A 27,563-nucleotide genomic window follows, 5' to 3' on the forward strand; every position below is an offset into this window, starting at 1 on the left:
TCGTGGTTTTACTACAAAAGTGAATGTTACTGACCAGATGGAAGCTTTTGGATGACCTCAACAACAATTTTCTAAAGAAAAAGTTTATCATATGAATAAATCATATAATAAACTTGGGGGCAAATGTTATCCCCAAAAATTGGAGTTCGATGACGTGGCAATCAGAAGTGACAAGTGGCAATACATGGTCCGTAAACAACACATTAATAGTCAATAAATGTATTGGCTCTTCGGAGTTGTGATAAAGTGATTTGACCGACCTGGTAGAGATTATGTCAGACCGATAAGGATTTTTGACTGACCAGTCAAGTGTCATGACCGACCAGTCATGTGCTTGTCTGCCCAGTCATGTGCTTGTCTGACCAGTCAAGTGCTTGTCTGCCCAGTCATGTGCTTGTCCGACTAGTGAGGTGTTTGTCCGACCAGTTAAGTGTTTGGGTGACCAGTGAAGTATTTGGCCGACCGGTGGAGTGCATGGCTGATGGACCTAAAACGGGTATGTTTTAAAAATTTATACTCGCAAACGCACGAATCGTATATGGAATATAGTGTTCGTGTAAGCACGAGATCGAACCCAAAGGAGTTGTCTAAAATATAAAAAAAAAACTATTTTAAATCAAAAGTAATAAATTATAACCTAGCTCCAAAGATTGATGAGTTTTAATATTATGAGCATAAAATAAAAAATTAAAAAATAAAGCTATTTAAGAGAATAAAAATAAAGCAATAATGATTTGAAAATAAGTGTTAAAAGAAAAGATTATTAAGATACTAGAATCCACAAAATGTAAGTTTAATAATATTTATTAGTATATTGATTCCCAAGTTTTAGTGATAATTAAAATAATTCAAACTATAATTTTCCAAATAGATTTATAATTTTAAGCACAAATTACTTCTAAAAAGATAGGATTTTTCTTCATTTTTCAAAATTATAATTTCAAAGCATTTAGTGTAAATCAATCTAATGAAATAACAAATAAATCAATGAACATTATTTATAAGGCAAAACATAATATTTTTGTTCTAAACATGGATGTGTACAATTTAATGACACATCTTACACAAAGAATATTATGTTTTTGCAAAATGAAGAACAAAGTGCATATTATCTAACAATCTAAAATATGAGATATTAAAGATGAAAGACATATATGAAAAAGAAAAATCCATAAACTTGTTGCATTACAAAGGAAATCAACATATAACATAAATATTACCTAGTTACAAGTTGCTTCATCATGATCTTAATAATCTTATAAAAAATATTAGAAGCACATAACTAGAGTAGAAATTACAAAATAAATGACATACATACTTGCAAAATGCTCTTGAAAAACCCAAAATGGAAGAGAGAGTGGTAAAGAGAAAATGAGAGAAAAAAAGATGGTAACCAAAAAATTAAGCACCCTAAAATGGTCTTGAAATTCCATATATATAGCCAAAATGAGATTATTAAAATAAATATAATATGTAGAGGTAAATGATAAGGTGTAAAGATGATGTTGTGGTGAAAATGTGTAGAAAAAAGGGTAAAGAGTTGGCATTTTGGTCATAGGGGACAAATGAGCAATTTGATGGGCTCAAGGGGATTTTGGTGAAGGTGGGAGTTGCTATTGTACGGCTGGAGGAAGGCTTTGGTTGGAGAGGAAGCTGGGCCGAATTGAAGGGCAAGCAGTGTACGGCTGGGCAAGGTGCTGAAGGCGTGGAGGCTTGGGGCGTTGGGTGCTGGCTAGAGGTGTGATGGCTGCTTGGTGCCAGGTGCAGGAGTGGAGAAGCGAGCCTGGCTTGCTGGGGAGGCCCAGGTGGCTGGCTAGAGGAGAAAGGAGGCACTTGCTGGAGTCAGGGGGGCCTGGGCTGAGGCATTGGGCCTTCGGTCTGGGCAGAGAGAAAATGGGGAAAATGCCACAATCTCTTAGCTTTTTCCACAAAAATGCCACTTTTATTTCCATTTATCTTCTTTTTTAAGCATAAAAAATTGCAAAGTAAATCCTACAAAATAAGTAAATATTAAATTAGAATCAAATATTTTCAATTATAAAATAACTCATATTAAGTCCATGAAAATACTAATTGAAATTTAATTTACTTTGGTAATTAAGTTCAATAAAATCACATTTTTTAACTTATAATCTAACAACACAAATTTTAAATAATTAAACTACAACATATTATAATAAAATATCTATAAAAACATATAAAAAAATCTAGAAAACTACAATAAGACTAATAAATTAAAAATTACATAAAAACTTAATAAGTTAATTAAAAACTCAAGAACTAAGCAACAATTAGAATATAAAATATGGTAAAATAACTCTATTTTGTAGAGTTATCAATGGCCGACCAGTCATTTGTTTTGCCCGACTAGTGGAGTGTTTTGCTAGACCAAAGGTGTGCTAGAGGAGTGCTTTGCCTACGAGAGGTGCTTGCCTATTTCCTCAATAACAGCTTCAACCCGAATCATTATCAACTACCGCGGGAATCTCTCAGATATCCCAGAATAATAGCCATATTGTTATAATATTAGATTTATTTATATTTTATTAATTAAAGTCTGTTGGAAGAACAAATGACCCGATAAAAGGGAGATATTTATGTACAATCCATGAGCCTATAAATAAATGGCTCATGGCATCATTTTGGGGAATCTGATCTTTTGGGGACTAAGAAAAACTCTCTAGTTTTGAGACTTTGGGACTGTAAATTGGGGCATTCTTGGGGCACTTTCTAAGAGAGTTTAGAGAGGGAAACTATGTATTTTTCTACTTACACTTAAGAAACTCAGTTGGCTCAAGTTCATCTGAACTTAAGTGTAGGATATATATCACAACTCCAAGTGGATTAGGCTATTACCAACAAATTGGGGCTGAACCACTATAAAAATTACGTGTGTTATTTACTTTCTTTTCAAGGCTTACTGTAGTTTTGACGTCTACTTGTCGTTGGCCAAAATCGTGGTCAACAATTGGTAATAGCCCCGGGTTGGTGGGATTTGAAATTCAAAGAGTGCCTCAAAACTCTATATATAGGAGCCTAATATTCACGTGCAAGACACACCATTTTCTAGTGTATCCACTAGAGTACTTGGCTATAAATACACAAAAAATGTTCGATAATTCCAGGGAGTTGTTTCTATTTATGGGTTCCCTTACTGCTTAGAGAATAGGAGAAAATAAGCTTTTGGGCGAAAGTCTTGAATCTTGTTCAAGTTGGTGATCTCCATTACTCTACACTTTGGTTGTGTGAGTGTGAGAGTTCTTTTTATTGTTCTTGTTCTTATTTTGTTCTTCTATTTCTATTGTTTTACTTCTTGTTTCTTCTTCGTATATTTATTTGTATTGTTATGCTTAGAATTGTATTTTCTATTTACTTCTTCTTATTCTACATCCCTTTAGTTTAATTGTATCTTATGCAAATAGAGTTGTATCTGTTGGATTAGCTTATACAGGATCTTTATTTATTTTCATGTATATCTAATATTAAACAAATTAATACGAGATAGCCTAAAACATGTTTCTAAAATTGAATTCAAAGAGAAACAAATAATAGAATACTTACAGTATACGCAGCGGAATTAAGAGTCCTTCCTTCAGTTTCTCTAACTCTTGTATCCTTTCTGTCGCAGAGTATTATCAAGAAACTGAACCGATCTTCTATTTTCTTCACAATCTTTCAATGTATCCTTAGAACCACCTAGACTAGTGTGGGCAATTCCCAACACATGAGATAGATATAGAGAGAAGAAGAGAAAATAACAAAGTGGCTTAGAAAATGACTTGTGTTTAGAGAGAATATAAAACTATCAGAAAATCTGACTTGTGACTTATCAAACTTATGTTTTGTAATGCCCCGAATTCTCCGACATGGTTTAATGGCGGGATTAGTAGGCCGGGAGGGCCATACTTGTTTAATTAAGCCATTAAATGATAATATGCATGTATATGTGAATTATATTATGATATGATGTTATATTCATGCATGTGGGTCCACATTTGTGTTAATTGAGCTGATTTGATAATTTGGCCCATTGAGGGTAAATTTGTGTATTTGGGTGCATGATGTGATTTGTGAATGAGATTCCATTATTATGGAGATATATTCGAGCTATTCGGCATGAGACGGTTTTATATAGTGGATTAGCGGTTTTGTCATAACGGGGTCAATTTTGGGGTAATAGGAATGTTTATTTGATGATAAATTGGGAGTTATTGAGATCAGGGTGAAATTCCGGGAGTTTTGACTATAATGTCCCTGGGGTTGTTTTCGGGACCCCGAGCACTGGGTTTTATTTGAGGTTACTTAAGCTTGAAGTAGTTTTCAAATAGAACGTACGATCAGAAAACCTCTCGTTCTCTCTCATTAGTTCACTTTTGCCACCCGAAGCATTTTCGAAGAAATCTTGAGTTCTAGGAGTCGAAATTGAGCGAGGATCGAGGCATAGCGATCCTAGGAAAGATTAGAAGCTTCTTAACCGAAGAATTTGACAGAAAACAACCCAATCGAAGGTAATCGAAGTTTGAGTTTTGAGTTTTTCGAGTTTCTAACTTTGAATTGATTTTGTAAATTGTTGAGTTTTCGGTTCGTTCGAACCTTGGGTTTTGAGGATTTTGGAGCATTGGGAAGCTTAGGAACTTTGTTTTTATGATTGAGGAATGTTTAGGTATGATTTTGGAGGCTTTGGAGTGTTAAAAACATGTTTGGGAATGGCCCAGAGTTGAGGGCCGCGGCCCTGTTCTTGGGGTGCCGCGGCCCTGCTTCGAAGAAGCAGGTGGGGGAAAATGCACTTGCTGGGTGCCGCAGCCCTTGATGGAGGGCGCCGTGGCCCTTGCTTCAGGGAACTCTGGGGGCCGCGGCCCAAGGTGCTAGGGCCACAGCCCTTGCCCAGTTTTCGCCCCATTTGCTCGTTTTGACCCCGGAAACCTAGTTTTAGGCCTCGGGAGTGTCCCTAATACTTGGTTTAGTTTGGATTGATCTCTTGGAGGCTAGATAATGGTTTGAGAACCTTTTATTATCATGTTATTGATGGTATTTGTTGCGATTTTTTTTTTTACTGCGCAAGTATACGCAATCGAATAAACAAGTAGTAGTAGTGGAAATACAGTATCGTTCCTTCAGGGAATTGATCCAATAATTACCAATAGCAAACTTTTATTTCTATTTGACTAATGAAAATTTAATGACAATTAATAATATACAATAAACTAGGAAAGCAAGATTTAATTAACGAAACTTAATATAAGCGAAATATTAGAGCATTCTAATTTCATCAACCTTCAATTCTATTCAATCAATAATACAACTAATATGTTTCTTTGATCTATGATAATAGCAAGTTTACTAATGACAATTCTATTCTTTCTCAAGATATAAATTATTCAGTTTACCCGTGAATTCTCTACATGTCTGTGATAAATTCTACACATAAACCGCATTAAGAACAAAAACCTAATTGCTACACAAACCAATTTGATACTTTCGTTCTAAATTGAAATCTATGTCTATTGTCTAAAGCTATTCCAATTCGCACTTTTCAGATATTGAATTAAAACCAATAATCATGCAAGAGATGGCCAATCAATTACAAGCATTAAACATAAGAACAATAGATAACCATAAATTCAAAGAGTCATAGAAATTGCATTAAAGACGAATAGAATATCCAGTGACTACATTAAAATACTCTAAATAAGAATTTAGTTCATAATATCAAAATTCATCACACAATCTAAAATTCAAAAGCATAAATAAACACAAACAAAATTAAACGTGGATTCTTCTCTGTTTCTTTCCCTCTGCCGTCAGAATGCTTCCCCCTTTCGATCTTCTTTTTATTCTTTTTACAAAAATCCAAAAACCTACGAATTTCCATAATAATTTCCAAAAATGCCCTTGTGTCGATATATCGCCTAAGGTGCTGCGAAATATTGCCTATTGAATGTGCTCGATAAAAACGCAAGTTTCTGATGTCGTTTCTGCTAAGCCAAAAATTGAAACTCCTCAAGCAACGATATATCGCCCAAGACAGGCGATATATCGCCTGTACCATATTTCCAAATATTAGCCAATTTCGGCTACTAAAACAGACATTTATCCAAATTCTCGAACAAATCAGAATTATAACGACACACTGCACAAGTTCACCAAACAGATTAAATAGAAACTTTCTCTTGAGAAAAACAACCAAATCAATCTGAAAATGTTATAAATAAGCGTATATTTTGTACGCTTATCACACTCCCAAACTTGACTGGTTGCTTGTCCTCAAGCAAACAAAAGAAAGAACAAAGAAACAATCCAAAACTAAAAAAAAACTATTGGATGACTTAACTTCACAGAAAAATTTAAACTTGGACTAGGGGCATAACTTTTCTCAAAAATTACAATTCTTCTTCAATCGCTCAACCAATGCTTCAGATCATGTGACTAGAATTTCAACATATCAATAATTTCTCCAAATACTGTCATTCATGCAAATACACACTTCATTTAACAAATACCGTACAAAACATAATTTTACAAGTATCAACATTCATTCATACCACAAACCCATCAAAATTCACCATAAGCTTGCCCAATTAACTTGTCTCCACTAATATAAAATCTGTATCAAGTAGATCAAAATGACTTTGATAGGCTCATAACATTAGGCTTAGGTAAAGGTAGATAAATAGTCATTTAGGCTCAGAATTATCATAAGCATATAAACCTCAAAACCAGCCGAATTTCTTTTCACCACACCAAAAATCACCCTTTTATACAATTAGAGAGAGAGATTACATACTTTCATCATTTTCTTCTTTTCTTTTTATATCATTTTTTTTTCTAGACTTATCACTTTTTTTTTCTTTTCAAATCACACTCCCTCAAACTTAATATTTTCTATATATATATAATCAAGGAGTGTGACAAAGTGATTTGTTTTTTTTTTCTTCATAATCTCAAAAACTTCTCTCTCTCTTCTTTTTGTACAATCATACTACATTCAAATCATACCAATACCTCACTATTTTCCATTCTTCTTTCCCACAAATTATATGCTTATGATAACAAAGGAAAAGGAAAAAATAATGAAGTTAGGAAATTTAGGCTCAAATAGTATAATCAAGAACAAAAACCAAAGTTTAAGGCTCAAAAAGGGTAACTAAGGATAAATTTTCATGGGTTAGCTGGAAAGGCTCAAACGTTTACCAAAGAAAATTGCCTAAATCATCTCTACTCAATACTTCATTTAGCATTTCGTCTCAACAAATTAACTGAGCAAGTTCTAGCTTATTTCAACATCCACCATACATACCAATTCCCACAATACTTATAAACTTATATAATGTAAAGCATAAATTAAATAAAACACATATATTACACAAATGACAATACTCAGATCAATTATCAACAGGTTAAGCACACAGTCTACATATCCAAAGCATCAGTCTAACAACATCAAAGAATTAGCATAATTCATCATTGAAGCCCCACCTGTCTTAGTCAATAATAGTTTCGTACAGTCATCCAACATTAAAAATAGAAATAAAAAAATAATAAATAAATAAAAAGAAAAGTAAATAGTCCCCCAAACTTAAAATAAACAATACCCTCACTGTTTCATAAAATCCAAAGGAACTGAACTAAAAGAAAAAATAAAATAAAAATAAAATAAACTAAAAAAAAACCTGACAACAGAACAGTTATTCGTCATCTTCTGAATCTGGAGGCGGCTGATATGGCTGGCGCAATTCTGGAGGACATTGTGGAAAATCATTAAAGCCTGTGTAGCACGCAAATTCCCCACAAAAATCAGCCATGTAGTTCGTCATGTGGAACTGACGATCTCGAATATCCGCCTGACCATGCAACAACAGCTGTTGTTGTCTCTTCAAATCTTCAATATCTTGTTGCATGGTGCTATATTGCCAAGAACTAGAGCCTTCAGTAGCTCTAGAAGTGGATGGTTTTCGCCCCTTTCTCCTTGGCCTAGTGGACTCAGGTTGTTCATCGGTCGGTGGCAAGGACAACAGACTCGGGTCGACAGGCTCGTATCCCAAACCAGTGGGTCGAGGAACACCTCCATAATTCTCCTCTTGATGCAACACTGACTGATGACTAATTATTGGAGACTGTTCACAGACTTCATTAACGTTCATTGGCACTCCCTGATCCTTACATAAACTGGTAATTAATGAAGCATGTCCATGACCACCAGATGTGGCCCCTCGCGCAATATAATTAATACTCTCTGCGATAAGCCTCCCAACATTGATTGACTTGCCCGAACAAATACAATAGAGCAAGTATAGACGTTCAGTAGTGACTTCCATTTGTTGAGTGGAAGGCATAAGAGTACTAATGACGAACCTGTTCCAAAGCCTCCCATACGAACTCAAACATGTAGCCTTGATTGATCTTGGAGTAACCATGTCACTCCCCATTTTGTAAGTAGAGCCAGGCTTTGTCATTTCCTTTAAGAGTAAATCATAATCCTTTTCAGCAGCTCATGCGCGATAATCGTCATCCCATGGATCATTGAGGCCGTAGAACCTGTTGATTACTTGAGGGGAATAGCAAACCTTTTTACCCCGAACTAAGACTGTATGATCATCCCTCTCCACAAAAGCATTGGCGTAAAATTCCCTTACCAAACTGATATTAGCCAAAAGTTTTGGCTCACACAACTGCTGCCAATTTCTATTTATAATCATCTATGGGAGAATGCCATCCAATTCACTTGACCAAAAGTGAGACTCCATTATCACCGTTTTATTTTTAATAATCCATTCCTCGAATTTATTTTGAGCAGTGGGGTTAACAAAGGTATGGGGAATAGTTACATTGGCTCGTTGGACTGTGGACATGGTCTTCGCTTTCTTGGGAGCCATGGAGTAGTTAAATCGCAAAAACACAATTAATAGTTGCTGAACACACTAACAACTCCAAATCAACTCTGAAACACCCAATAATCTCCAAAATATGGCAAAACCGTTCACTGAGTACTTTTATTGAACACTTAGGGTGCAATCGTGAAAAAGTGTCCAAAACTACTCAAACAACCCCATAATCTTTCCCAACTGTATAGAATATGTTCCCAAGATGATAAAAACAGTAAACACAAGCCAATCTCACAATAGATTCCAAAAATCCGTCCAATACCCAACACAAAATCTATGTTCTTCAAATTCCTCAATATATCTTTAAGCACATAAAAACTCAGCAAAGTACCTTGAAAACTTGAAGATGATGGTGAGATTGTTGGTGAATCACAGCAATATTCGGCCCCTTGAGTGCTTGATGGAGATGATTGAGAGAGTGATTTGCTTGAGAGGAAAAGTGGGTGAAATTTGGAAAGGTTTGAAAGAGGGTTTCGGTTCTGGAAGATGGGGTCGAATTGGGATTATTTTTGGGAAAAATAACTGATATAAATGGATCATGTGCTCCCCCACGTGCCATTTTTTTTTCAAAAAATTCCACCAGGCGATATATCGCCTGTAAGTGGCGATATATCGCCACATGCTGTATACAAATCGGCGTCTCTGACTTTCATGCCGATATTTCGCCACTTGCACTGCCGATATGTCGCCTCCCAATTCACTGGTGCCAATATATCGCCATTGGTAGGCGATATATCTCCAAGGCACGTGAAAAAATTCCAACTTAAAACAAAAAAACCCATCCGAATTTGTTGTCCGGGCGATATATCGCCTAGTTTAGGCGATATATCGCCTAAATGCAGTTTAAAATCATCTTTTTTTTTTCGTGGTTCTACTACACTAAAAATATATGTATAATGTCAAACAAAAACAAAAATGAATTGTAAACTAACAACAAATTGTTCATAAATTTTAAAACTGAAAACAACCGAAAAGTAAAAATAATGAGGTGCCTCTCAAAAGCACTGTCATTAACGTCATTTAGCCGGACGCTGCCTTCAAGAATCCACCAGTGTAATATTGACCTTCTTTTCAATTTCGCCTCCATAGTAATGCTTCACCCGTTGTCCATTAACTTTAAACGGCGAAGAATCACCTTGTTGAATCTCCAAAGCCCCGTATGGAAAAACTTTTGTAACAATGAATGGCCCCGACCATCGAGACTTTAATTTTCCCGGAAATAACTTGAGGCGAGAATTGAATAACAGCACCTTATCGCCCACTTGAAAAGTCCGATTAACAATATTATTTTCATGCCATTTCTTTGTCTTCTCTTTGTAGATTCTTGCATTCTCGTAGGAATCATGACGCAATTCATCTAGCTCATTCAGTTGAGCTAACCTTAATGCTTTCGAAGCGACCGGATTGAAATTCAACTTCTTTAACGTCCACTGTGCCCTATGCTCCAATTCAAATGGCAAGTGACAAGCTTTACCATATACAAGACGATAGGGAGAAGTACCAATTGGCGTTTTAAAAGTTGTCCGATAAGCCCACAACGCATCATCAAGCTTATTCGACCAATCCTTTCTATTAACTTGCACCGTCTTCTCTAAAATCAGCTTAATCTCACGATTTGACACTTCCGCTTGCCCATTTGACTGCGGATGATATCCCAATGCCATCTTGTGTTTAATTCCATACTTCTCCATTAAGGAATCAAAAATCTTATTGGAAAAATGAGTCCCTTCATCACTTATAATCGCTCGAGGTGTGCCAAACCGAGAGAAAATATTCTTTTTCAGAAACTTGACTACCACCTTAGCATCATTAGTTGAAGTAGCAACTGCTTCAACCCACTTACTTACATAATCCACCACCAATAAAATATACAAATTACCAAACGACGGTGGGTAGGGACCCATAAAGTCAATACCCCAAACATCAAATAATTCAACCTCTAATATACTAGTGAGAGGCATTTCATGACGTCTTGAGATATTACCTACCCTTTGGCAACGATCACACCGTTTCACATAGTCATAGCTGTCTTTATACAGAGTAGGCCAATAAAATCCACATTCAAGGACCTTTGCAGCAGTCTTTGCTCCCCCAAAATGTCCACCAATCGGCGATGCATGGCAATGAAACAATATGTCCTTCATTTCTCTTTCAGGCACACATCTTCTGATAATCAAATCCGGACATTGTTTGAATAAGAAAGGATCATCCCAGTAGTAGTTATTCACATCATGATAAAACTTTTTCAATCTCTGCCCTACAAATTCTGATGGCACTACGTTGGCTGCCAAATAATTCACATAATCCGCAAACCATGGCACCAACTCATCTTCCACTGCAAATAATTGTTCATCTGGGAAACTCTCATTAATCTCTCCTGCAGCAAGTTCTGACTTATCCCCCAACTCAAGTCTTGATAAGTGATCCGCTACCAAATTCTCAGTACCCTTCTTATCCCGAACCTCCATATCAAACTCTTGTAAAAGAAGTACCCAACGAATAAGTCTGGGTTTAGCATCTTTCTTAGCAATAAGATGCCTGATTGCTGAGTGATCAATATACACAATAACTTTGTTCCCCATCAAATACGGCCTGAATTTATCGAATGCATATACAATGGCAAGAAGCTCTTTCTTAGTGATGGCATAATTCAACTGAGCGCCATTTAGTGTTCTGCTGGCATAATAAATAGTCCGAAATACTTTGTCAACACGCTGCCCCAGAACCGCACCCACTGCAAAATCGCTTGCATCGTACATTAACTCAAATGGCTGGTCCCAATCCGGTGAAATTACTATAGGTGCCGACACCAATTTCTGCTTTAGTATCCTGAAAGCTTCAAGACACTTCTCATCAAACTCAAATGGCACCCCATTCATCAACAATGTCGAGAGTGGCTTAGAAATCCTGGAGAAGTCCTTTATAAATCTTCTGTAGAACCCCGCATGGCCAAGGAAACTTCTCACCCCTTTCAGTGAAACTGGAGGCGGCAAATTCTCAATAGTAGCAATCTTAGCCCTATCAACCTCAATATCATTCTTAGACACCTTGTGCCTAAGTACTATGCCTTCATTTACCATGAAATGGCATTTTTCCCAATTCAAGACTAAGTTCGCCTCTTCACATCTTCTCAGCACAGCCTCCAAATTCCTTAGACAATCATCAAAAGAAGACCCCATAACAGAGAAATCATCCATAAAGATCTCAATGCTTCGTTCAACCATATCAGAGAAAATAGCCATCATACACTGTTGAAAAGTGGCTGGGGCATTGCACAGACCAAACGGCATACGACGGAATGCGAATGTACCATAAGGACAGGTGAAGGTCATCTTTTCTTGATCCTCAGGCGCAATGGCTATTTGATGATACCCTGAATAGCCATCCAGAAAACAGTAATACTGATGTCCAGCCAATCTATCCAACATCTGATCAAGGAAAGGCAGTGGAAAGTGATCTTTTCTGGTTGCTTTGTTCAGTTTACGATAATCTATACAAATCCTCCAACCAGTTACGGTACGCGTTGGGATAAGTTCGTTATTGTCATTCTTCACCACTGTAATCCCTCCTTTCTTAGGGACTACCTGAACTGGACTTACCCAACTACTATCTGAAATGAGATAGATCACTCCAGCATCTAACCATTTCAAGATCTCCTTCCTTACCACCTCTTTCATTGCTGGATTCAATCGACTTTGTGCTTCAATGGAGGGCTTACTGTCATCTTCCATCAAGATCTTGTGCATAACTGTGGATGAAATTATTCCCTGAATATCTGCCAACGTCCATCCAATTGCCAACTTATGGGTTCTCAACACCCGCAACAGTTTTTCCATCTCCTCATTAGAAAGAGAAGAAGACACAATAACTGGTAAAGTCTCCTTCTCACCCAGAAAAGCATAGTGAAGATGTGCTGGCAATGATTTCAATTCCAACTCTGGAGGTTTCTGAACTGATGGTAATGGTCTTTCAGGTCCTTGGCCCAAATATTCATATTTCCGCTTATAAATTGGTCCTTTAGAATTCATCCACTGTACACACTATTGGACCTCACTGTCTAACTCAGCATCTATATCCCCAATTGTCAAGCTCTTCTGAAGTGAATCCTCTGTAAGATTAATTTCTACCACCTCTTTCTCTACCATGTCAACTGTGAAACAGCTATCATTGACATTTGCAAACTTTAAGGCCTTAAACACGTTGAATACCACTTCTTCACCCTGAACTCGAAGTGTCAATTCACCTTTCTGCACATCAATTAAAGCCTGCCCAGTAGCTAAAAATGGCCTGCCCAGAATGATAGGTACATCCATATCCTCCTCCATATCCAGAACTATGAAATCTGCCGGAAAAATGAACTTGTCCACTTTAACAAGGACATCCTCTATGATTCCTCTAGGGTGTTTCACTGAACGATCTGCTAACTGTAATGTGACTGTTGTAGGACTAGCCTCCCCCAAACCAAGTCTTCTGAATACAGACAAAGGCATCAGATTTATACTCGCCCCCAAATCACACAAAGCATGCTTACATTCAAACTTCCCAATTGTACACGGTATAGTAAAGCTCCCCCGATCTCTCAACTTTTGGGGCAACTTCCTCTGCAATATCGCACTGCACTCTTCAGTGAGCGCCACCGTCTCATAATCTTCCATCTTCCTTTTCTTTGACAGAATCTCTTTCATAAATTTGACATAACTAGGCATCTGCTCTAATGCTTCAGCAAATGGAATATTGATGTGCAGCTTTTTGAATACCTCTAAAAACTTAGAAAACTGTTTATCCAGTATAGTTTTTCTAAGCCTCTGAGGATATGGAACTTGAACTGGCTGGTTATCAACAAAGGGAGGACACTTGTTTGAACCCTAGTGGTCTTCAGTAACCCCATTCGCATTTGTATCTGATTTCTCACCCAACTCTTCATTCTGAACCACTGACTTTTGTACACTGGGCTGCTCCACTTGCTTACCATTCCTCAACGAAATTGCTTGACAGTTCTCTTTAGGATTTACCACGGTATTACTAGGCAAATTCCCTTGCGGTCTGTTATTAAGCATGTTGGCCAACTGACCCACTTGTGTCTCAAGGTTTCGAATAGAGGATCTGGTCTCAGTCATGAATTGAGTCTGAGTATTAGTGAGGGTCAACAAGGCTGCTTGCAAGTCATTAGGCTTTTCTGGTTGATCTTGAGGTCTAGGCTGGTGTGACGATGAGGCTTGATTCATAGGCTGTTGTGACGATGAGGCTTGATTCATAGGCTGTTGTGACATGTGTTGCTGGTATGGCCCTTGAAACTGTGATTGTTGGCCCAGATTGTTTCTCCATGAGAAATTTGGGTGATTTCTCCACCCAGGATTGTAAGTATTGGAGAACGGATTCTGATAAGGCCTCTGAAATTACCAACTGCCTGTTCCTGAGCCTGATTAACTGGCATATTACCATACATGTTGGCCGCAATACACTGTTCATACAAATGAGGCCCTTCACATAATTCACACCCTGATTGCATCTGTATAGCCTGGGCTTGAGCTGAGATCTTGTTTTGTTGCAACTGCTTTGTCAATGAAGCAACCTGAGCAGTTAAAGCAGTGATAACATCTAATTCATGTACCCCAGCTACTTTTCTCTGTGAAGTATCTCGTTCGGCAGGCCACTGATAATTGTTCATAGCCATCTCCTCTAACAATTCATATGCCTCATCAGCCCCTTTACTCATGAAAGCACTACCTGCTGCTACATCTATTATAGTGCGAGTAGTACCGCAAAGCCCATTATAAAAATTGTGGACTAACATCCACTTCTCTATACCGTGATGAGGGCATTTCCTGAGTAGGTCTTTGAATCTTTCCCAAGCATCGTACAATGACTCTCCCTCATTCTGATAGAAGTTGTTGATTTCTCCCCTCAACTTAGCAGCTTTTGCAGGAGGAAAGAACTTTGAGAGAAACTTCTGAGCTAGTTCCTCCCATGTATTGATTGAGTTGGCTTGTAGAGAAATAAGCCAACTTTTTGCCCTATCCCTTAGTGAAAAAGGGAACAATCTCAACCTTATCGCATCATCGCTCACCCCATTAAACTTAAACGTTGCACATAGCTCAAGGAAGTTCACTATGTGCAAGTTAGGATCCTCATTGGGGAGACCACCAAACTGGACAGAAGTCTGGACCATTTGTATCATCGCTGGCTTAATCTCAAAGTTATTGGCAGTAACAGTCGGCGGCCTAATGCACGAGTGCACTCCTGTGACAGCAGGGAGCACATAATCTCTTAATGCTCGCACATTTTGGTCCTGAGCGATGTGATTTGGACCATCATTATTGTTAACCCCGTCTCTTTGGTTGGCAGCCATTGATGCTTCCAACCTCTTTTTCCTTCTGTTTTGTCTGCAGGATCTTTCGATTTCAGGATTAACAGGCACAAGATTTGCAGATCCTTCACGTCGCATACAAAAGATTCACCTATTAAAACAAAATGCAACAACTTGGATTAGTTCAAATAATAATAATAGTCAAATTAGAATAAAAATTAACTATTTTGATATTAATAGAATATCAATTCCCCGGCAACGGCGCCAAAAACTTGTTGCGATATTTTTTTTACTGCGCAAGTATACGCAATCGAATAAACAAGTAGTAGTAGTAGTGGAAATACAGTATCGTTCCTTCAGGGAATTGATCCAATAATTACCAATAGCAAACTATCAATAATACAACTAATATGTTTCTTTGATCTATGATTATATCAAGTTTACTAATGACAATTCTATTCTTTCTCAAGATATAAAATATTCAGTTTACCTGTGAATTCTCTACATGTCTGTGATAAATTCTACACATAAACCGCATTAAGAACAAAAACCTAATTGCTACACAAACCAATTTGATACTTTCGTTCTAAATTGAAATCTATGTCTATTGTCTAAAGCTATTCCAATTCGCACTTTTCAGATATTGAATTAAAAACAATAATCATGCAAAAGATGGCCAATCAATTACAAGCATTAAACATAAGAACAATAGATAGCCATAAATTCAAAGAGTCATAGAAATTGCATTAAAGACGAATAGAATATCCAGTGACTACATTAAAATACTCTAAATAAGAATTTAGTTCATAATATCAAACTTCATCACACAATCTAAAATTCAAAAGCATAAATAAACACAAACAAAATTAAACGTGGATTCTTCTCTGTTTCTTTCCCTCTGCCGTCAGAATGCTTCCCCCTTTCTCTCCCTTTCGATCTTCTTTTTATTCTTTTTAAAAAAATCCAAAAACCTACGAATTTCCATAATAATTTCTAAAAATGCCCTTGTGCCGATATATCGCCTAAGGTGCTGCGAAATATCGCCTGTTGAATGTGCTCGATAAAAACGCAAGTTTCTGATGTCGTTTCTGCTAAGCTAAAAATTGAAACTCCTCAAGCAGCGATATATCGCCCAAGACATGCGATATATCGCATGTACCACATTTCCAAATATTAGCCAATTTCGGCTACTAAAACAGACATTTATCCAAATTCTCGAACAAATCAGAATTATAACGACACACTGCACAAGTTCACCAAACAGATTAAATAGAAACTTTCTCTTGAGAAAAACAACCAAATCAATCTGAAAAGGTTATAAATAAGCGTATATTTTGTACGCTTATCACTATCCTATAATGTGTTATGATTAGGTAACCGCTAAAGGACTAAAAGCTAAATCGTTCTCAAGGGTCGTTCTTTTGTTCATTCTAGCTCGAATCAGAGGTAAGAGAACTGCACCCCATATGTGACATGCATGGTTGTTCATGAGGCATGTTGATTATGTAAATGTGGTCATGGATTGATTATTGAATGCTTAGCAAATGTTGCTCACTTGTGCATGGTACTGACTCATCAGTCAGATTTGGCAAAGGTGCTAGTATCAACTGTGAAGTTGTGACTTATTAGTCAGGTTCGGCAGTGGTATTGGGCACTGGTCACATAGTGTTGACTCATTAGTCAGGACGGCCTTAGCGTGATTCACGCAAGCCAATAAAGATTAGATCTAATCGACTTTCTGCATTGAATGACTCAAAGAGCATAAATGTCGGACCGACCTCAAGTTCGATGAATATTATAAGCGCTTGTGTGGCTTACCCATCAATCACTCACTTGTTAAAATAGAGACTTACCCATTAGTCTCTCATTTGTTGAAGGCTAGTGGCTTACCTAGCAGCAACTCTTCCATTTGAATTAGTGACATGCTTGTCAGTTACTCAGTATGGTTTATCAGAACCTCAAGTGATATTCACTCACCTGTTTGAGAGCTATGAGCTATGTGTGATTATAATGATAATCATTTGATAACGTTTACATATAATGCTATGTTTTCTTGCTGGGCTTTGGCTCATGGGTGCTGTGTGGTGCTGGTAAAGGAAAAGAGAAGCTCACCCAACCTTGAGTGGAGAGCTTAGGTGCTGATGTGTACATATGCGGCCGCTTGACCACCACGGCCAAGGAGTTCTCAGAGGAACTAGGGGGTTTACCTTATTTTTGCCGCTTAGGTCGGCGGGTTTATAATTTTGGAACAGTAATGACCTTTTTGAGTTGTAAATAACTTGTAAATGTTCTTGTGGGCCCATGAACAGTTTTATGTATTAAATAAAACATATCCTTTCCTTTTTTCTGATTTTCACCTTAGCCTGTTAATAACACTTAGAACACGTTTTAACCAAAGGACTCAGGCAATGAGTCAAATTTCTGGTTCACCGTAACTGTTCTGGGGTAACCAGGGCGTTACATGTTTTGACTTCTCTCTAAGCACTCCTTTTATAGACTCAATTATGTCATTTTATTTAATTAAAAAATCAATAAAATAACAGTCATTTTGAAGCCCTAGGTCGAAATTATCATGGGCTATAGGTCTGTGAAATTTTCCATTTGATTATAAACCCATTGGACTTAAAATCAAGGCCTGTATTATTTTCTATTGATTTAATTAATTAAATAATTATTTAAATCCTTTATCAAATTAATTATTTATAATTTGAACATTGATTTAAACTTATTTATTAATTTAGATACCAATTTATCTTAATTAATAAATCTGCCATAATTTCTCTTTTTTTTCTCAAAATTACACAACTCTGTGAAACTATCCAAAATTGACCTGGTCAACTTTGATAATTCTAATTGATAATTAAATCAATTAATTGAGACTATCTAGATGATTTTATCCAAGGTACAATGGGGACCATGGGCCTATGAAATCAAGCTCCAATAAGTTATCATAAATCTAACAAATAAATTTACTAACTTATTAATCCCTCGTGACTCCACTATAGACTTGGAATTGCACTCTTGAATTCATAGAACGCTCTATAACAAATATAGATACGCTATTAATTATCCATTGTTACAACCATAATTGTCACTCAATCCTCTATAGACGGTCTACAATGAGACATGACTAAAATACCGTTTTACCCCTCATTGTATTTTATCCTTAAAACACTTAGTTCCTTGTAAATGATATTTCAGTAAACTAATTTAATTACTGAAATGAGATCTCTATCATTTAACACCTTGAACCAAACTAAAAGGAAACCATCGTTTCACTTCTTCATCAGAAGCTATATATGTTCATATCTATGATTAACACTCCCACTCAATTATACTACCGAGTTCCCAAAATGTAAGTATGGGCTAGTCCGTAGGGTAAGCTGGTAACAAACAAGTCAAAGAACTCAAATAATACAATCAGTTAGAATACTAACCACTCAGAATTGAGATTGAATTGACCTATGGTCAACTATATGATATGATTAGAATAGATAATAACAGTATGTTTACTTATCTTATCAACTGTCAATATCGGTTATGTCCGATGTAACAAATACATCCGATCTTATCTACTTTGCTAATGTTCTGGAAAGAACAGAACACTGTAATGTCTAAGTAGATCATATCGTAGATTGGCAAGTCAGTGTAAATACGGTGCACTGACTATTCTTAGGACTAACTTATTTCAAACATATAATCATATTTATATTCCACTGTGATTACGTCACTATAAATAAGATTAGCTATATGCTCGAGATTTAATAGAGGTTTATATTAAACAAATAATCGTGAAAATAAAACATGTGAGCAAAGTGATTAACCAAGTCAAAAAATGATTTCTATTTTTTTATTGATAATAAAATGAGATTACAAAGAATTTGAGTTTTAATTAGAGTATAAAACCCCAACAGTATCTATCTTTCTATTCACCATCATTTTTCTTTATTTACTTGTATTTTTGTAATAGAGTTGTAAAAATTATTTATCTGTCATTGTAACGCCCTAAACTCCAGGGACTGTTACAGTGTGCATTTTGAACAGTACTAAACTGGCTAACCGAGTCATTTGGCCATAATCGTGTAACTAAGTATGATTAGCAGTTTAGGATTTAAATTTTTTGGTTAAGATATAACGTTTCACTAAAACGTTTACTATATACATTGGGATCCCAAAAATATAATTTAAAGGTTCATTACAAGAAAATATTTACAACCAGCCGATCTAAGTGGCAAAACAGGGTTTAACCCTAGTTCCTCTTTCAACCCTCGGCCGTGGCGGTCGATCAGCCGCATATGTATACATCATTACCTAAGCTCTCTAACTCAAGGATGGTCCAACTTTCTTTTGCCTTTACATGCACCACATAGCACCTGTGAACCGAAGCCCAGCAAGAAAACTCAATATGCTCATGAACAGTAATAACATGTCATCAAATCACAAAGTGCATGCCTAGCCATAATAGCCTTAATCACGCATGCAAATAAATTCAAATAAATGGTGTGGAGTCCTGCGCTCTGAGTAGATGGCTAGTAATTCTTTCACTCTGAGGTAGATGATTAGTAAGTCTATCTCGGTCAAATGACTAGTAAGTCAATCTCGGTCTGATGACTAGTAAGTCAATCTCGGTAGATGACTAGTAATTCAATCTCTAAGGTCCCATACCCTCCTAGCCATGTGACGTATAGATCACCTTAGTCTTTCCGACTCTGGCTCTAAGTAACTAGCCTTTATACTAGACAAGTGCTTTTAGTTTTCATCGAACTTGAGGTCGGTCCAGCATTAATGCTCATGATGAGTCATTCAATGCAGATGTCGATTAGATCTAATCTTTTATCGGTTCTATGTTCATGAAGCTTATGCCGCTCTTGACTCTTAGGTCAATAACACACGACCAGTGATTAGTACTATTGTTGAACTTGACTAGTAAGTCATAGCTTCACAATCAGTTCTAACACCATTGTCGATGTTGACTAGTAAGTTAGTGCCACGTACAAGTAAGCAATGCTACCAGACATATATCATATGTCAAATATTCGAATGTAGGGCATTCAGCATGCTTACTTAACAATTGCTAGCATAATTAGAATCAAGCTCTGATAAATCTCATATTCAACATTCATGGCATGCCCTAACCACATGTTTCTCGTGCATCACATACAAGGTACAGTTTTCTTACCTCTGGTTCGAGTGAGAAATAACAATTGAACGACCCTTGAGAACGATCGATCCTTTGATCCCCTAGCGGCCACCTAGTCATAACCAAATATGGGATTCCATAAATAAAATCAATAATAAAGGTTCCCAGACCAAGACCTAGCCTCCGGGACATAAAATCCCACTAAACCGGGTAGTAAGAACGATCCCGAGACCTAAGGTTTGAGTTCCCATGATCAAAACACATTTCTGGCCAAAAATGCCACTAAGGGTCGCGACCCTACATCCACCATGCCGTGGCCCACCTCCCCAAATAGAGGCGCCTACACTCCAGCCACCCATACGCGCCGCAGCCCTACCTCCCCTATGCGCGGCCTTAAGGCCTTCCTGCACCATCCCGCATCTTCATCGCTTGGGCCGCGACGCTCTAGAACAGACCCGCGACCCTACCTAAAACCCAACCAAAAACCCCTGTTTTTCCTCATCGAACCCAATTCAAAATCTCACTAAAACATCTCCAACAACACAAATCAAAGTTCCCAACAATTACCACAACTTTTCCAACATATAACCAACAAAACCCAAGCCTTAAACCATAAAAAACCACACCAATTACTCAATTCTATAATCAAAAGCTCTAACTCAAAACTAACTCCAAAAACAGAGTAAGAAACCAGAAAATTGAACTAAAACCTTACCTTGAACCCGAATTGAATCCTCCTATATGACTGAACACAAGCCCAAATCCTAAAGTCTTGATTCCCACACTAGAATCCTCAAACTTGAGCTTCAAAATTCAAAGAGAAGGAAGAGGAAATGATGATCGGTTTGAAGGAAGAGGAGGTGCTCTGCTTTTCTGCTGCCTAAAGCTTCTTAAGGTGATATATATCCTTTAGGTCAAAAGACCAAAATGCCCATAGGCTTATCTTTTTTCCTTAACAGCCCCCAAGGGTAAAATTGTCATTTCCCATCTAATCCCGCTAATCATAATTAACATCCTCCAATTCCCATTATTCTCAATATTCTCAAATGCTAATAAATCACATCCCATTACCCTTTAATTCCCGGCAATGTTCTAATCACCAAATTACCCCGAGACTCACCTCAGGCCCCGAAACTAACCCCGTTATGACCAGACCGATAGCTTACATTCTGAGATCGTCTCATGCCGAATGGCTCGAACAAATCCACATATAATGTGGTATTAATCATAATTCACCCACATACATGAAAATACACAATTATGCCCTCAATGAGCCAAATTACCAAAATACCATTATAATTAAAAATGGACTCATATGCATGCATTTATCGTCATATTGTAATATAATTCACATAAACATGCATATAATCATTTAATGACATAATAAATCAATTATGGCCCTCCCGACCTCCTAATTAAGGTCCTAAACCTTATTAAGAATTTTGGGGCATTACAGTCATCTTGTCTATTGTAACTCTTTGCATAGAGTTGTATTTTGGTTTTACCATTTCCATTTAAGCAATATTATTCTCTAACAATAACATCTTTCTTGCACATTTTTGAAAATTTTCAAATAGTTTACGGTGCCGAAAACAAAGTTTTTGATATTATTGTTCGAAAAAATATAAATATGTTTTCCACACTGTATATTATTCGAAATTTTTCAAAAATTTGCAAGATTTGTATTGTAACTATAACGAACAATACCGTAATTTTTTTAAAAAAAGTATTATGCCATGTATTTTCGGAAGTTTACTAAGATGTTTAAATGAGAGGTTGACCAAATATATAAGTGTTACTACCGAAAATTTTCTTTATGCCATAAATATCTATTTTTATTGTGAAATTTGTTTGTATGCATGTGGGCCAAATGATGAAACCCAACTGGAAAATGGGCTTAAAGCCCAAGAAGAATGCTGACCCGTATCAATTGGTATACCTGGTACAGGTCAAAATTGAAGAACAACAAAGGCGTGGGGTAGTTGAAAGTTGGTGGACAACTGTTCAAACTGCCTATATTGTTTGTGCTTATTAGGTATGTATCAATGTACGTGTGTTCCTTCTTCTAACTTACTTTTGTTTTTGTTTTAACCTTTTAATTAATTAGATTCTCTAACCTTTGCTTGCTTTAACCTCACTTCCACGGTTTCCCATGTACCTTTTGTTTTGGCTCACACGTCTACTTTACGCGCCGACCCCAAAATCTCCTATTAATACTTTTCTTAACAATAACATCTTTGGCTACCAAACTTTCTCTTTTAATCTCATGCACATATAAATGTAGGATAATTTTAAAGATATGCATCGGTGCATACTTTTCATGTTTTCCGACTCACAAATAATTTTTTGCGTGATTTTTTTATGACTATATATATTGTAGTTATTTAGAGTATTCTGTAAATTTTTAGGAAATTCTGAATAATTTACAGTACCAAAAGCTATGTTCAAATAGATTGTTTTATACCCGCATAAAAAAAATTAGTCACGCGTGTAACAACCTGTTTAAACCTAGTTTTCGGCACTATAAATTATTCGGAATTTCCAAAAAATTTATAAAATGCTCTAAATAATTACAACAAATACAATCATAAAAAAATCGCGCGGAAAACTATTCACGAGTCAAAAACACAAAAAATATGCACTAGGACCCCATAGAAATATCCTATAAATTTAACCCTTATTAATGACTGAGCCAAAGTTTAATATGTGCACATGTGTGATTAAATGTGTAGTGTTCTCTTAAAGTTTATGCTCTTAAAAATTGAAATTATAAAGAAAAAATATGATAACTTCTAATTAGAACTCATAGGCCTAATTTCTTTTGGTATCATTTTTCTTTTCTTTTTTTCTACCTCATTCACTAAGAGAAGAGAAAACCCTAAAAAAAAAATAGATATTGACGACATAAATACATAAATTCATACTTCTCGTGCACTTAAATGCCTAACTTATTTTTTTAACGGCATAAATATCTAACGTTTATTTTTTGTTGCAACCGTTACTTTTTTTCGTTAACAAACATATACCAAAATTTTAAGTTGAGTTATTTACGTAATTGTTTGTTGCACTTAAATACCTAACTATTAATATTTGTAGTATAAATAATAGATATTTTATTTTTTAAAACTATTTTTTTTATTATTTATGCTACAACAATTAAAAATTAAGTTTGTAAGTGTAACAGTTACAAAAAAAAAATATTAGATATTTATGTCGTAAAAAAAATATGAACTTAAGTACTTATGCCGTCAATACCGAAAAAGAAAATTAGATCACAACCGATGATAATAACATGCTTAATGTTAGATATTATGGATTCAAATTTCTACATGGTATAATACGCATGGTATATATATATAATGAGGAATTCTCCTATAGGAGCTTCACTTTAAGCTCTATCGGTGTGGCTCTCAGTATTCTCGGCGCGATTTTTTTTATGACTGTGTATATTGTAGCTATTTACGGCATCCTACAAATTTTCAGAAAATTCCGAATAGTTTACAGTACCGAAAATTGAGTTCAAACATATTGTTGCACGCGTGACTAATTTTTTTATGCGCGTGGAAAACAATATGTTTGAACCTAGTTTTCGGTACTGTAAACTATTCAGAATTTTCTGAAAATTTGCAGGATACTCTAAATAACTACAATATTCATGGTCATAAAAAAAAACTATGTCGAAAACTGTTCAGGAGTCGAGAAACAGTGAAAACCCTATCGGTAGGACTTAAAGTGAAACCCCTAATGAAGAATTATCCTATAAATAACTCTTCTCGTACTTTCTTTTAAAAAAAGAATATGTTTAATTAACGGTTCAAAATTTAACATACATAAACCAAATGAATAGTAGTACCCCAAGTTAAGAATACTCGTGCACAAGTATGCTACGTACGTACCAAATTGTCTAGAAAAAGGAATAGTGAAAGTGACACACAAACGAAAGACGGTGCGAGTGGGCAAAGCAATTGTTCATCGACCTAAAGTGTCGTTTTATAATCAAAATCATTTTACTCGTTTGGATACGAAGAAGAAACAAGATTCTCTCACGTGTCAAGAAGCCCACCAATTTGGAGCAGAAACCGTCCAGGTGTGTGTACATAGATTTTGTAGACTACATACACACACACACACACACACACAAACTCAATTTTTATTTTTATTTTGAAAAGTACGTACAATTTACAAACTCAATTAGTTAGTTAAATTTAAATAAATAAATTAAAAAAAACTAAATGAGGAAGCTAAGTTTGATTTGAGTCCTTGACCATTTTGTGTGGAGAAATTTGGACCTCAAATTGTTGTCTGGTTAAGATTCACACACCTTCAAAATCATCCCCACATTCCCCTGCACCTTACTCGCCCACGCCCAAAACGTACGCCTTGTTTTTCCCATCGAGTTCCACTGCTTTCATCTCATTAAAAATCCTTCCTTTTGAATCTTTGACTACAAACCCCAAAATTCTCCAATTTTCTTGGACACCCACTTCCAGATTCTCCATCTTCTTTGGTGGGTAGCCTTCAGAGATCGGTAATTTTGGCCCTCGTTATCGTTGAGGAATTTCATCAAACAGTTGGTCTTCGACGTTGGAAAATCTTATTTTTGGCGAGGAGGGAATGGTGGGGGCTTTATCCTTGGTGGGTTCATCGGTTGTGGACTCGCATGCTTGTCCATGCTTGTGCGTCGATGCTCTGCCTACGACGAACTTGAATTTCAAAAGCGTTGGAGACTTGGGAAGGAAGCATACCATCAAGGCGGCTGCTGGGTCGTCTTCCTCCTTGGAGTTGAACAGTTCGTTCATCGATTCCGGCCATGACAGGCGGCGGCTGTCGGTGATGAAATCGGTTCCGGGTATTGTTAGTCGAAGTTACAGGAACCAGAGGAAGAGTAATCGGCGGCGGAAGGTGGTCGTCAATGAATTGGGTGGCCAGTATGAAGACACTTTTGAGGACGTTAAAGTGGTCAGCAAATAATAATTCATATTATATTATTTTTATATATATATATATTCTTAATTAATTATCTAATTAACTATTGTTTTGTCAAATCTAAAGCGGGGAGGCTATGGATTTGGGTGACTAGAAAAGTTTGCATGTTTTTCAAGTTTATTGACATATAATTTAAGTTGAAGTAATGGGATTTGCATGCATTTGAATTAACAAATAATCATATAGTAATAATTAAATTAGTTTTATAATTGTATTAATACTTAAATGACGTGAGATGCATCCAAATTTTTATGTTTACAATAGTTTTTTATAAGAAAAAGTAGTAGTAAGAAAATATATACTTATCTAAATCTATGATAATAATGTCATTAAAATATTTATAACATTTGGAGCTAATAACCTAAACAATTAATGTGTGGATGCAGCAAATACTCAACTATTTCACGTACAAGGCTGTGAGGACAGTTATGAACCAACTCTATGAAATGAATCCCACACAATATAGGTGGTTTTACGAGTAAGTAATATATATATATATATATATATACATATGATATATTTTCTCAACTTGCTTTCATTTACATTCTTATTGTAATCTGTTTTTACAACAATATCATTTCTCACATATTTAGAGTTATGGTAAGAATCATATATTCTATAATAATTAAAATGATACAACAATATATATATACATTTATATATCAGGAGTAGCCTTGTGGATCAGCCAAAAGCTCAAGATTTTCTGATATTAATTGCTTAATTTGTGCTCTAGCTATAAAATAACTCAATATATATATATATATATATATTCCACTTCGATAGATAATTTTAGTATTTTCGATACATAATTTAATTATTATATGAGTACTTGTTTTAATATTAATACTCACATGCATAAAGTTATTTGAATCACTATTTTAATATTTAAATAATTATTTAGAATATGCTGAAAATAAAGTTACTTATATAGGTAGTGATCACTACCCAATCATTTTTCTACATATATATATATATAACTTAATCGCTTCAACTCACATTTTGAACAGTTTTGTTGTAACAAACAAGCCTGGAGATGGGAAGAGATTCCTTCGCACCCTTGGCAAGGTAACTTTCGAATTCTTCAAGCTTTATTATAAAATTTAGGAAAAAGGAATAAATGAAAGGTATATTTGAATTCTAATAATGTGCCTAAAGTTAAAACTATGTACTTGAGTTTATACTTTACTGAGAAAAATTATCATTGTTATTGAGTAGAACCAATTCTATCTCACTATCATTTTAGCTGCTGTGTTTTTTCTGAATATGCGATTGGTATTTTAGACTCCGTATTTTATAAAATGGATCAAAATAATACCCTAGACCTGATTATGGTCAAAATATTTTCAATTATAAAATCAATTCTCAGATCGTTAGTAATACAATAAGTTCATGAAAGCGGAGAAAGTGGTCAAGGAGTCGATAATGAAATGTTATATTTAAATTTTTTTTGACCAAAATTGGGTATATAGTACTATTTTGATCAATTTTGTAAAACACAGGGTCCGAATTGTCATTTAACAAAATACAAAAACCAATCATATATTTAGAAAAATACAAGGACTAAACTCGTATTTTCCCTTCACAATAGATCATATGAAATGTGAAGTGAGTTTATGCTTTTCTTTTATTCAATGTCTCTCAGGAGAGGCACGAGCTTGCTGAAAGGGTGATGGTGACAAGGCTTCATCTCTATGGAAAATGGGTAAAGGTATACTTGATAGTTCACATCTCTTAATTAATAATTAGTATGAGAACGTGGACAGAGCTTAATTCATTAAAACTATATTATTTGGTTAATTGTGATGTAGAAATGTGATCATGCTGAAATATACAAAGAGATATCTGACCAAAACTTGGAGTTGATGCGTGAACGTCTTATTGAGACTGTGATATGGCCCTCAGACGACACCAACACAGAAAAGATCGGATAAAAAAGCAAAACACAAACGTCCTATTTTAATCCTTTCTCTTCTTTTATTGTTCCTTTAGTTTTAGGTAATTTTTGCTTCAAGAGTTTGGCCCAACATCCACTCTGTCTTGTCTTCTATGATGAATTGTATTATTTTAAATTTGACCAATAAGATAGTGTTCCTACTACTTGTTATGTTATTATTGTACTTGGTAACCTGTATATATAAACATATGGAAAGTATATATGTTACAATCATTTTAAAGCTGGGTGTGTTTAACTTACGAGTTTGACCGCACTAGTGATGCTCTTAATATATTATGGTGAGTCAGTCAATAT

The 27,563-nt window shown here is 35.8% G+C and overlaps 1 protein-coding gene and 1 pseudogene across 1 annotated transcript; one reads left to right on the forward strand and one right to left on the reverse strand.

The window, feature by feature from the left end:
- Positions 1 to 9,919: 9,919 nt before the first annotated feature.
- Positions 9,920 to 27,563, reverse strand: part of LOC133791268 (uncharacterized) — a 162,151-nt pseudogene continuing 144,507 nt past the window's right edge.
- LOC133790448 (chaperonin-like RbcX protein 2, chloroplastic) lies at positions 24,545 to 27,489 on the forward strand. Its single transcript, XM_062228095.1, has 5 exons — positions 24,545 to 25,288; positions 25,702 to 25,793; positions 26,323 to 26,380; positions 26,958 to 27,023; positions 27,124 to 27,489. Exons 1-5 carry the CDS (start codon positions 24,944 to 24,946, stop codon positions 27,244 to 27,246), a joined length of 684 nt encoding a protein of 227 aa, XP_062084079.1. The 5' UTR covers positions 24,545 to 24,943; the 3' UTR covers positions 27,247 to 27,489.

This window comes from Humulus lupulus, chromosome 7 (assembly GCF_963169125.1).
Source record: "Humulus lupulus chromosome 7, drHumLupu1.1, whole genome shotgun sequence".
Taxonomy (NCBI): Eukaryota; Viridiplantae; Streptophyta; class Magnoliopsida; order Rosales; family Cannabaceae; genus Humulus; species Humulus lupulus.

Coding starts and splice junctions, on each gene's coding strand:
- LOC133790448 (XM_062228095.1), top strand. CDS start 24,944: ATGGTGGGGGCTTTATCCTTGGTGGGTTCATCGGTTGTGGACTCGCAT. Junction 26,381..26,957: donor TCCTTCGCACCCTTGGCAAG/GTAACTTTCGAA, acceptor AATGTCTCTCAG/GAGAGGCACGAGCTTGCTGA. Junction 27,024..27,123: donor TCTATGGAAAATGGGTAAAG/GTATACTTGATA, acceptor ATTGTGATGTAG/AAATGTGATCATGCTGAAAT.